Source organism: Salvia hispanica, chromosome 6, assembly GCF_023119035.1.
Source record: "Salvia hispanica cultivar TCC Black 2014 chromosome 6, UniMelb_Shisp_WGS_1.0, whole genome shotgun sequence".
Classification (NCBI taxonomy): Eukaryota; Viridiplantae; Streptophyta; class Magnoliopsida; order Lamiales; family Lamiaceae; genus Salvia; species Salvia hispanica.
The window spans coordinates 11,031,552-11,042,858 of NC_062970.1; the positions used below are offsets into that span (position 1 = coordinate 11,031,552).

Sequence of the window (11,307 nt, forward strand, 5' to 3'; positions counted from 1 at the left end):
CTATTATTTATAGTTGTTGTTATTATTATTATTATTATACTAATAGTCAATAATATATCAAATAATATAATTATTTAAATTATGAATCATGTAATAATACTCATTCTGTTCCTAAAGAATTTGCACTTTGGGTTCGACACGAGTTTTAATGCAAAATTGGAAAAGTAAAAGAGAAGTAGAGAGACAAAGCATGACTCTTATTGTGGGATATATGGAGTATAAATAATTTATGAATTCTTAACAACTGTCGAATGAATTCAAAATTTGGTGGGATTTTCAAAACCGGAATGAGCTAACATTTAAAGTTATTCTAGACCTAGGTAATGAACAAATGTTGTATTATACTACTCTCTCCGTCCAAGTTAAGATATTCCTTTCGTTTTTTGCATGTGTTTTAAAAAAATCATAGTAATAAATAATTAAATAGAGAGAAAGTAAAGTAAAAAAGACCCTCTTCTAAAAGGTTGAAATTCAATATATAGAATATTACTAGTATTCAATACCTATTTTCATTAATACTCTATATATTGAGTTCCAACCTTTCTTTAAAATAATCACCATTATTACACTATAGCCTCAGGTGAGCAATAAAGCACTATGCTTAAGAATTTAGATACAATGATTTCAACAGAAAAGTGACTTTTCTTAGGTTATCTTACGACATCTAGGGTCTAGCCAATATTGAAATATCTTACCAGGCCCCATTGCGTCCTAGAGTTAAAGACCTGCTTGAGTTACTAAGAGTGTCCACAGTGACCACCGCGGGCGCAACGGCGGTCTATTGCAGGGACGGAGGGCGCGGCGGCGGAGGAGAGAGCCACGTAGGTGGCGCGTGGACCGGGCGGTGGTGGCGCCGCGGTGGCGGCCTATTGCGCACAACGCGACTGCCGCGGCCGATCCTTTTTTTTATAATTTTGGTAATTAATAATGTGATTTTATTTAGTGGCTGTGATGATGTGGCGGAAGAGTTTTTGTGGCTGTGCTGACTGGACGGAAAAGTTTTTGTAGCTGTGGCGTGGCCGTTGCACTCTATTATGGACACCTAGTATCCAATCTTTATTTTAAATGGTTTGCATATTTTTATAAATTAATTGTATAGCCCATATGAGAATAACTCTAGGATAACTCACCGAAACGCATGAACGTTGTCTTGACTACTTATGTTAGGATGATGGATTTGATCAGTTAGGAAACCCATACATGTTTACTCAGGTGCAGGTGAACTTCATGTGCTTAGAGTTATTTATTTTTGTTTTGTTTCTTCCTCGACTCCTTAGTTGTTTGTTTTGTATTTTGTCTATTTTTGATGGTATGGCTCAGATTTTTAATTACTCGAGAGCTGAGTATTTTTCATGTGCTTGGTTTGTTTTCTTTTCTTTTATTATCTTGCCAGAGTCTTTGGAGTATTTGTTTTTGTTTCTCTTTTTTCACTTAGTTATGTAGAGTCTGTCTTTTCTTTTTTCTTGAATTTGGCTGAACTAAAACTTTCACATTCTTAGGGACAAGCATGCCTTAGAACATCTTGATGGGATAAAGGTAAATTGAGAAGGTATATTTCTCATTTACCTTCTCAAAAAAATAATTATACCTTCTTAAAAAGTTATGGACTCCAAGGAATGAAGGTAAATAAAAAAGACAAACAAAAATAACTAACCTTTTACCTTTTGTACAAAGAAGAGGTAGAGATGCCCTCTCAAAATGAAAAAAAAAGGTATAATACCTCCCCAAATACCATTTCCATTGGAGCATGAAATTTTATGAAGAAAAGATAAATATGGTAGTTATTCCTCTCTATTTACCCTTTCCTTTGGAGATGCTCTTAATTGGAGTATTAAGTATGAGAAGGTTTGATCAATGCAATTTGGAGCCATATATATTAATGGCAGTAAATGGGTCTAATTTGCATGTTTTAAGGCGTAAAATGACTCATGCGTAAGGCTATGCGAGGATGCTTTGAGCAAGAAAAGAAGATAAAAGGAGTCCTTAATAGGGCAGAGCTCATGTAGGCGAAAGGATGAAAATGATGACAATGAGTGCACATACCCGACGAGGAAGGCACATGACATTAAGAGTAGAAAGGTGCGTGATGGCTGATGCAACATATTATCACCCTCCCCATGAAGAAAGCGTTCCAAATTCCATTGTTGTGGTGTCTAAATAATCGAAGCTTTTACATTGTTAGCATCAACCTAAATAATCGATCTGATCAATTCTATTGCGAGTGTGCTAGAAATAATTTCTGATATTCTTAGCTAACACCAAGCATGCCTTGTCCTATTTCTCATCCTTGTGATTGCCAAACAATGTAAAATTTCAGTTGTTTCATTGCTCATAGTTATACTAATACAGTATGATTTAGGTAAGTGATCATGCTTTTTAAACTCAGACTTCTCTTCGATTGTTTCTGTTCTTGTTTTTATGCATTCGATGCTTTTACTATTTTAAAATGATTAAGTTGTTTTGATTTAGTTTAAGATATTTACATGAGTAATATTTTGCCAATTTCTGTAATATTCGGTAGGATTTTGCTGGAAATGGAAAAATATAGCCTTGACTACCATCCTAATTTATGATATTAATTAGGGTCTGTTTAGTTTAGTTTCCTTTTTATGTAAAAAAAACAATTCCTTATAAACTTAAAATGTACACAATCTATTAACTTTAGTATCATAGTCTATTAACCAAACTAAACAAGTTATAAAGTGAAAAATGAAGACAAACTATAAATAGAATAAGAAGTTAATATAAGTTGAAAATCAAAATATATTCGCTGCAAAAAATGCTGTGTTTATGGAGTACTATAATTTAGGGGAAAAATAAATGATGTTCTCGGTGGGGATCGGAATAGAGCCAATCTCTTCTCTTCTGAGTTGTCATACACACAAACACACACACACTCTCTCTAGATATAAACGTTTAATCGGCATGTATGTTTGTATAAATGTATGTATAGGCGATTCCTTCCGTTTCCTCAATTTTCATTTTTGATCTGTAAGTCCTAACTTTTCTGCACCAATTCTGTAAATTTTTTAGGTCGTGTATGTTGAATTGATTCACAATTTTGCAGAATTTCCTTCACGTGTTAATGGAGTGGTAAAACCCCGGATCCTGTTCGATTTGGATTGGTTCGGGTTGTATTCTGTGGAATTACGCCGGTTTTGTTCTTGGATCTCTGTGTTTATTAGCTAGCTCGGATCAATTAAGGTTAGGTCTGACTGGATGGCTTCGAATCCTCCATTTTCGGTGGAGGATAATACAGACGAAGATTTTTTCGATAAATTAGTGAATGACGACGATGATGTGGATTTTATAGCCACCACATCGCCGGAATCTGGGGGTCATCATGCCTTAACGGACGGGAATGAATCAGATGAGGCTAATGCTTTTGCCAATTTGAGTATCAATGAGCTTGAAGATCATGGTGAGGTCAATGTTGAACAAGTCTCCAGTAGTGATCTTAGCGCAGTTGATGATTTAAGTGCAAAAGGGGAGACAGTTGAACAGATTAACAAAGTGGAAACAGGGGATGAAAAGGGAATTCCTTTAGTATCAGCTGATACATTTGAATTTAGTAATTTGGTACAAAAAATGGGAAATGAAAATGAGGGTGCTAATGTTTTGTACAATGCTGACAGTGGTAATACAGATAATGTGGGTGTCTCTGACGTGCCAATGCTGAGCGAGACTAGTAGCGGATTAGAAGCTGCTGGAGTGAAAGAAGTTGCTTGGGGTTCCTTTACGGAGGATTTGGTTCAGAAGGATGGTAATGCCTTTGGATCATACTCAGACTTTTTCACTGAATTTGAAGGGGACCGTCCCATTGATGCATTTAGCAACACAGCGGGGGTTACTTCAAAGAATGGGACACAAGATGCCATTGGAAATGATGTACAGGGATCCAATTATATGGGTAATGTAGACAGTTACGGGCAGTACAATAATGCACAGAATGGTGGGGTTGAAGCAGATCAGAGTTCATCTGTGCAGGATTTGAATAGCACCCTGTACTGGGAAAGTCAATATCCAGGTTGGAAGTACGACTACAGTACTGGGCAGTGGTATCAGATTGATGGCTATGATGGTGTTTCTAGTGTGCAAGGAAATGCGGACTCTAATGTAACTTCTTCATGGAAAGAGGGCGCTATAACAGAGACTGTTTCTAATTGGAATCAGACCTCTCTGGCAAGTGATGCCATGGAAACGACAAACTGGAATAAGGTGTCAGAAGCGAGTGGTGATAGCAGTGTGGTTTCAGCAGACTGGAATCAGGCTTCTAACGATAATAATGGTTACCCAGCTCATATGGTCTTTGATCCTCAGTACCCTGGATGGTACTATGATACTATTGCCCAAGAATGGCGTGCTTTGGAGTCATACACCCAATCAGCGCAGTCTACTGCTCAAGTTCACGATCAGATGAGTAAGGATGATAATTCATCTACTGATACATTTTCTCAAAACAACACTCTGAAGGCAAGCAGTTTGTATGATCAAGGTAATAATTACAATCCTCAAGGCTTTGGCAGCCAAAGCCCAGATCAGAATTGGTTGGGATCAGTCAACAACTACAACCAACAGAACTCAAGTCTGCATGGAAGTCAACAAAGTAATGTCCAATATTATGAGAATCTAAGCCAGCATCAAAACAACTATTCCATGCCTTCCCAGTTTGTTGGTGGAAACTTCAGTCAACATTTCAATGACTCCAAAGTCAGGCAAAATGACCAGAGATACTTTTCAAATGACTATTATAGTCAAAACCCCGTGAACTTCTCTCAGCAACAGAATCAGAATACTCAAGTGACATACAATCCAGCGTTGGGAAGGTCATCTGCTGGTCGTCCCGCTCATGCTTTAGTTGCCTTTGGTTTTGGTGGCAAGCTCATTATGATGAAACATAACTTCTCTAATGAAAGTTTAAATTTTGGGAGCCAGGTATGTGTCTGCCATTCTCATAGGATCTTTTAATAACTGACCTAGCATTGCGTGCTTATAAAATTTTATTTTATATGAAGAATCCTTTGGCCGGCTCAATATCTGTTCTCAACTTATCAGAAGTTTTGACTGGAAACATTGATGCTGTAAACCATGGAAGGGGTGTAAGTACTTATTTCCAGGCTCTCTACCAGCAGACTCTTCCAGGTCCTCTTACTGGTGGAAGTGTGGCCACTAAGGAGTTGAATAAATGGATTGAGGAAAGGTTATCAAATTCTGAGCCTGCAGATATGGATTACAGAAAGGCTGAAGTATTGAGGCTGCTCCTGTCACTATTAAAAATAGCCTGTCAGTATTATGGAAAACTTCGATCTCCTTATGGCACGGATGATGTGATGAAGGTAGATTACTAAGTGAACGAGGAATTGATTTGCTTTTGATTATTTAGAATTATATGCATAACGTTGCTTCTTTATTGTCATCAATTTCTGTTTCAGAAATGAGGTAGTCCCTGAAATTTTTTCACTAATTCCATGAATATACTTCGTAGCAGCTGCTTGACAATGATATCTACTGTATGTACGTTGTAGCTCTCATGATGTTCACATTTCTCTCAGGGAGTGATTCGTCTGTTTTTTTATGTAACAGGATAGTTATATATTTCAACCAGTTAAACATAAAAAGAAATGAAATCTTAAGCCCTGTCCTAAGAAACCATTCGGTTTAGCAGTGTAGTGGGTAATACCATGTCAGCTATGGTGATTTCTGTAATTATTCTTTCATCACCTCTGTTGGTCATGGATAACCTGTCAATTGTTATAAACTATTGTGGTGGCTAAGCATTATGCATACTGAAGATATCAACATAATTTTTGAGTTTTTGAAACTATACAGCCACTGAATCAAATTGGGAGGTATTTATTTGATGCGTCCTTCTATAACATTTGTTCTATTACAAATTTACAGAAATTAGTTGCTTATACATTTGCGGCCTTGACGCATGTCATTGTCTCGGTTTTGTTTGACAGTATTTTCATCATTTTTATCCAGCAGGAAAACGATGCCCCAGAATCGGCAGTTGCCAAACTGTTTGCTTCTGCTAAAGGAAATACTTTACAGTTTAATCAGTATGGCAATGTTACCCAATGCCTGCAGCAACTTCCATCTGAAGGACAGTTGCAGGTATTCAATCCCTTACCATGCAAATGCATGACAATTCATTAATTAATAGTTCTATATATGACAGATGTAGTTCTGTTTCAGGCGACTGCTGCCGAGGTTCAAAATCTTCTGGTTTCTGGAAGAAAGAAGGAGGCTTTACAATGTGCACAGGAGGGACAGTTGTGGGGTCCTGCCCTTGTTCTTGCTGCTCAACTTGGTGATCAAGTTAGTTCATAAGCACCTCAAACCTGTTTCCAGTTGATAAAAATTACTACCTCTGTCCCGCATTAACTGACACATTTACTTTTCTGCACTCGTTTTGTAAAAGTAATAATAAATAGTTAAAGTGGAGAAATGGTAAAGTAAAAGATAGAATAATGTAAAGAAGACTCTTCTCTACCTTATTCTCTCTCTTATTTTACTATTTCTCGACTTTAACTATTTATTATCATTTTTTCAAAACGAGTGCAGAAAAGTAAATGTGACAGTTAATGCGGAACGGAGGTAGTAGAATCCTCTCTTGTCCTATTTATGTATCTTGATAATAACATTTTGACTAAATAACCATATGCAGTTCTATGGTGAAACTGTCAAGCAAATGGCACTTTGCCAATTAATGGCTGGATCACCCTTGCGAACATTGTGCCTACTCATTGCTGGCCAACCAGCTGATGTCTTTTCTGCTGATGCTACAGCTGTTAACAACATGGCTGGTGCTGTAAATGTGCCTCAACAACCTACACAGGTGTGGAGTAGATGCTTTGAATAACTTGATATAAGTTTGGAATTGTTAGCTACTACATTTTTATTTCTGAGGGTTGAAAGTGTGCTGTTATGAATCGCTAGAAGATCTAGTTGGATATTTGATCTATTTCCCTCTGTTTCTTATCTTCCTAGATTTTGGCAGCATATTAAGGTAAAATTGTTATCTCCTTTTTTTTGTATTTCAAAATACCCAGTTTGGAGCTAATTGCATGCTGGATGACTGGGAAGAAAATTTGGCTGTGATAACTGCAAATAGAACAAAGGATGACGAACTTGTGCTTATGCATCTTGGTGATTGTTTGTGGAAGGAAAGAACTGATGTATGCCTAGCATCTCTCAAACTATTCCTTTTTTGCTTTAGGACGTTCTTTCAATCCTTCCTAACTCATGGAATTGCTTTTGCTTAGACAATTGCTGCTCATATATGCTATTTGGTTGCGGAAGCTAGCTTTGAGCCATATTCAGACAGTGCAAGATTGTGTCTCATCGGTGCAGATCACTGGAAAATGCCACGGACGTACGCGAGTCCAGAAGCAATTCAGGTTTGCCTGAGTCACCATTACTGGACAGAGCAGTCTTTAACTTTGACAACATGTAACCTACTACCTAGGGTCCTGAGTTTTCAAATTAGCCTGGCTGGAGTTCTATTTGAAAAGTACAAATATCGGAGTTTAAAATTCCACTTTTCTTACATTTGTGTTGCTGGGTTGTTGAGTATGTAGTATTATCTTTTAGCACTTCCCTTTAAAGCAGGGGTTCATTTTAATGCACCAAGAATGTACGTATCAATATAGGTCAACTATTTGTAGTGTTAACAAATTTGAAGTTTTTTTTCTGTTTGAGTTATTCCGTGTGGGTAGAATTTCTCAAGGCCATGCAAACTGTTGCTTCTAGGCACTTACAGAAGCATAATAAATGATAGTTTTGTTCTCGATTTGTATTTAGCATATTAGCCCCAATTTCATGTTTGACCTTTGTGTATTTGATCAGAGAACGGAGATATATGAGTATTCAAAGACACTTGGGAACTCTCAGTTCGTCCTACTTCCGTTTCAACCTTATAAGTATGTATATGCACTCATGTTGGCTGAAGTTGGAAGGACGACCGATGCACTAAAGTATTTATATCTTATACCTAAATGCCCATGTCTTTGTTTTATTAATTTTGTCTTTGTTTTCTAAAATTATTTTGATTTTGATGTAGGTATTGTCAAGCAGTACTAAAATCGCTTAAAACTGGTCGAACACCGGAGCTGGAGAATCTGAGGAATTTAGTTTCATCCCTTGAGGAAAGGATTAAAGCTCATCAACAGGTAGTCTGTGCTTCCTCTTCTGTACATCAGTAATTTTTGGTAGATTCTTAGAACCGGAACCCCTTGTGATGCAGGGAGGATTCTCTGTAAACTTAGCTCCCAAGGAATTTATCGGTAAATTGCTAAACCTTTTTGATAGCACTGCACATCGGGTTGTTGGGGGCCTGCCACCCCCTATACCAACACAAGGCGGTGCAGTTCATGGTAATGAGAATAATTACCAGTCCGCCGGACCCAGAGTATCAAGTAGTCAATCGACAATGGCTATGTCTTCATTAGTTTCTCAATCTATGGAGCCTATAAATGAATGGGCAGCTGATAGCAAAAAGACTATGCACACAAGAAGTGTTTCAGCACCTGACTTTAAAAGGAGTCCAATGCAGGTTTCTCTCAACCTTATATTTGTTATTTTTCCCGTAGAGGCTTGTTCAGATAGATTTATGATGTCATGTTTCTACAAATAATGTCATTTTACCTTTTCTTGACATGTAGAGTCAGGCTGAACCACCAAAAGAAGCTAGTTCTGCTAGTACACAGGACAAAGCACCAGCGGCAGGCAATACGTCTCGCTTGGGTCGTTTTAGTTTTGGATCTCAGCTATTTCAGAAGACTGTTGGTTTAGTACTCAAACCACGAGGCCGCCAGGTATTGAATGAGCTCCTTGTTCCCAAAAGATGTCTTGTATTTATTTTATAATGTGAATATACATTTATTGATTGATTGATTGATCCCTGTTTGCACTTTTTCCTAGGCAAAATTGGGTGATACAAATAAGTTTTTTTATGATGAAAAACTCAAGAGATGGGTGGAGGAAGGTGTTGAACCTCCTGCGCCTGAAGCAGCTCTTCCACCACCACCCAAGGCTTCAGTTTTTCAGAATGGAGCATCAGAAAAGAGTTTCTTGCAAAGTGAACATCCTCATAACAATGGGAATCAAGAATTTATAAGCCCAAACACTATGGATAACAGTTCAGGAATGCCCCCACTTCCTCCAACAGCCAATCAGTACTCAGCACGTGGAAGGATGGGTGTTCGCTCTAGGTAAATTCTTACCACTACTTATATACTTCATCGTGAAACAGAACAAAACTGCAGAATAATGCTCAGGTAAGGACTTGTTTGGTGCTCAGGCATCCCGGACTGAACTTATATTTAGCTTCACTCACAGCTTTTATCTCCCATGTTATTGTTATTCTGGGACGTCGGAGTTGTATTGCTAGTATTCCCAAAAACTCATGGCATTCTATTGAACCATTGCTTTCTAGGCATCAACGTTCTTCTGATACCAGGAGAACTACTGTTGCAATTGTTTGAAAGAGAAACTATCAAGTACTGAGCTCTATCTGATTAGTTCTCTCTTTCAATGGCCAGGTATGTTGACACTTTCAACAAAGGTGGTGGGAATACAGTAAGTGGGTTCTCGCCTTCTGTACCTTCTGCAAAACCTGCGGGTGGTGCCAACCCAAAATTCTTTGTTCCGGCACCAGTATCCCATGGTGAGCAGCCAGTTGTTGACACGCATGTAGAACAAAAGCAAAACACTTCATTCACTACTTATGAAGATGCTTCTTCCTCCCCTCCAAATGAGACATTCTATTCGCCTCGTCCCTCATCTCCCATGGCGCCCATGCCAAGATTTGGAAGCATGAATAACATATACAACAAAGGGGCAAGTGATAGTTCCTTTGCGTCACACTCACGGCGTACTGCTTCATGGGGAGGGAGCTTAAATGATGCAATGAGCCCTCCAAATATGACGCAACCTGCAGGAGAGTCGGTGAGTATGCGTCCTCCATCTTTCATGCCAAATGACACTTTGTTAGTAGATTCCTCCGTGAATGGTGGCGGGTTCGGAGAATAATAGTAAGAAATCAAACTCTGAACCCCTCGAGATGTACATAACAAATTTTGCCATACAGCCGCCGAGCCTGCTCAATTCACAGATCCATAAATTTTCTTTCTTTTTTATTTTCTTTTATAGTTTCTTTATACCCCAAAATTCTCCAATTATATGTGTAATGCTTTTAACATTGTATGTTAAATGTTAGTTTGTTGCTTGGTAACCTACAGTATCGGGAAAGTAATGCTGTGTGAACTGTACATTTGATTTGTTTATTTATTTGAGAGAAGAATAATCGGAATTTTTGGCAAGTTATAACAGTTCAATAAGAGGTATTGTTTCATTTACTCCCTGACAGGTACAGGATGTGATACCAATTATATTTAAGATAGTACATTCATAACTATGTAGGCATTTGGCGTATTTTACAGCAAATTGCAAAATCTTGGTGTTCCAATGAGGACGTAGTTACAATTATTCTAATTGAAAAAATAAAAAAAAATAAAAAATCAGCTGATCAAGGTGCTCGAGGGAAGGGTATTGCATCTCTTATGTTGTCAACCCCAGTTGCGAACTCCACAAGCCCCTCGAACCCCAATCTGAATCAAGGTGCTCGAGGAAAGGATATTGCATTTCTTATGTTGTCAACCCCAGTAGCGAACTCCACAAGCCCCTCGAACCCCAATCCGAATCAAGGTGCTCGAGGGAAGGGTATTGCATCTCTTATGTTGTCAACCCCAATTGCGAAATCCACAAGCCTCTGGAACCCAAATCCGAATCCGGCATGGGGAGCTGCCAAACAAGAAAACACATGTTGCATATAAGAGGGCAAAACAGTCTCATTCACTTCCAAGTATGCAATTTCACTACACTGTGCCAGAAACAAATATTTTAAATTTTTAAGAGGCTTAATCTGAAGCTTGGAGGATTCTTCATTTGATTTTTCAACAAAAAAAGGTTTGACTTTAGCATGTCATCATCGTGATCAGGTTAGGATCAACCTTCTAATGTAGAACAAGCTTTAGCATCCATGGGCTTTTTCATAGCCTCTTCTCCCTTCAACGTTACCTCATCTCCATTTATTCTAAATGTCAGTGTTTTTTCTCTTGCATGAAGAGTCACATCACCAATAGCCAAGAATGGTTGCCTAAACAGAATAAGCATGTGTTTGTCTTCCTCCATATTCAAAATTTAAATTTCCATATATAGAATGAGCTTATCAACTTTCACTAGGACATCTTTTAGCATTCCTCTCAGCTTGATAATAGACTCTAATCAGCTAGCTGGAGATGT

At 38.1% G+C, this 11,307-nt stretch overlaps 1 protein-coding gene across 2 annotated transcripts; it reads left to right on the forward strand.

Annotated features, from left to right (window-relative positions):
* The first annotated feature begins 2,777 nt into the window (after positions 1–2,777).
* On the forward strand, positions 2,778–10,361 carry LOC125194389 (protein transport protein SEC16B homolog). 2 transcript variants are annotated; one of them, XM_048092576.1, is made up of 14 exons: positions 2,778–2,991; positions 3,068–4,935; positions 5,016–5,336; positions 5,986–6,117; positions 6,199–6,321; positions 6,671–6,841; positions 7,056–7,181; positions 7,269–7,403; positions 7,852–7,979; positions 8,066–8,174; positions 8,249–8,557; positions 8,667–8,819; positions 8,926–9,215; positions 9,546–10,361. In XM_048092576.1, exons 2-14 carry the CDS (start codon positions 3,220–3,222, stop codon positions 10,033–10,035), a joined length of 4,203 nt encoding a protein of 1,400 aa, XP_047948533.1. In that variant the 5' UTR covers positions 2,778–2,991; positions 3,068–3,219; the 3' UTR covers positions 10,036–10,361. The 2 variants fall into 2 exon arrangements, with proteins under 2 accessions (XP_047948533.1, XP_047948534.1); XM_048092577.1 differs by having other exon boundaries at positions 5,989–6,117.
* The last annotated feature ends 946 nt before the right edge of the window (positions 10,362–11,307 follow it).

Bases quoted from the DNA above. Each gene is read 5' to 3' on its own strand.
- LOC125194389 (XM_048092576.1), top strand. From the start codon at position 3,220: ATGGCTTCGAATCCTCCATTTTCGGTGGAGGATAATACAGACGAAGAT. The intron at 7,404-7,851 runs GTTTGCCTGAGT...GTATTTGATCAG, and splicing joins CGAGTCCAGAAGCAATTCAG to AGAACGGAGATATATGAGTA. The intron at 9,216-9,545 runs GTAAATTCTTAC...TTCAATGGCCAG, and splicing joins AGGATGGGTGTTCGCTCTAG to GTATGTTGACACTTTCAACA.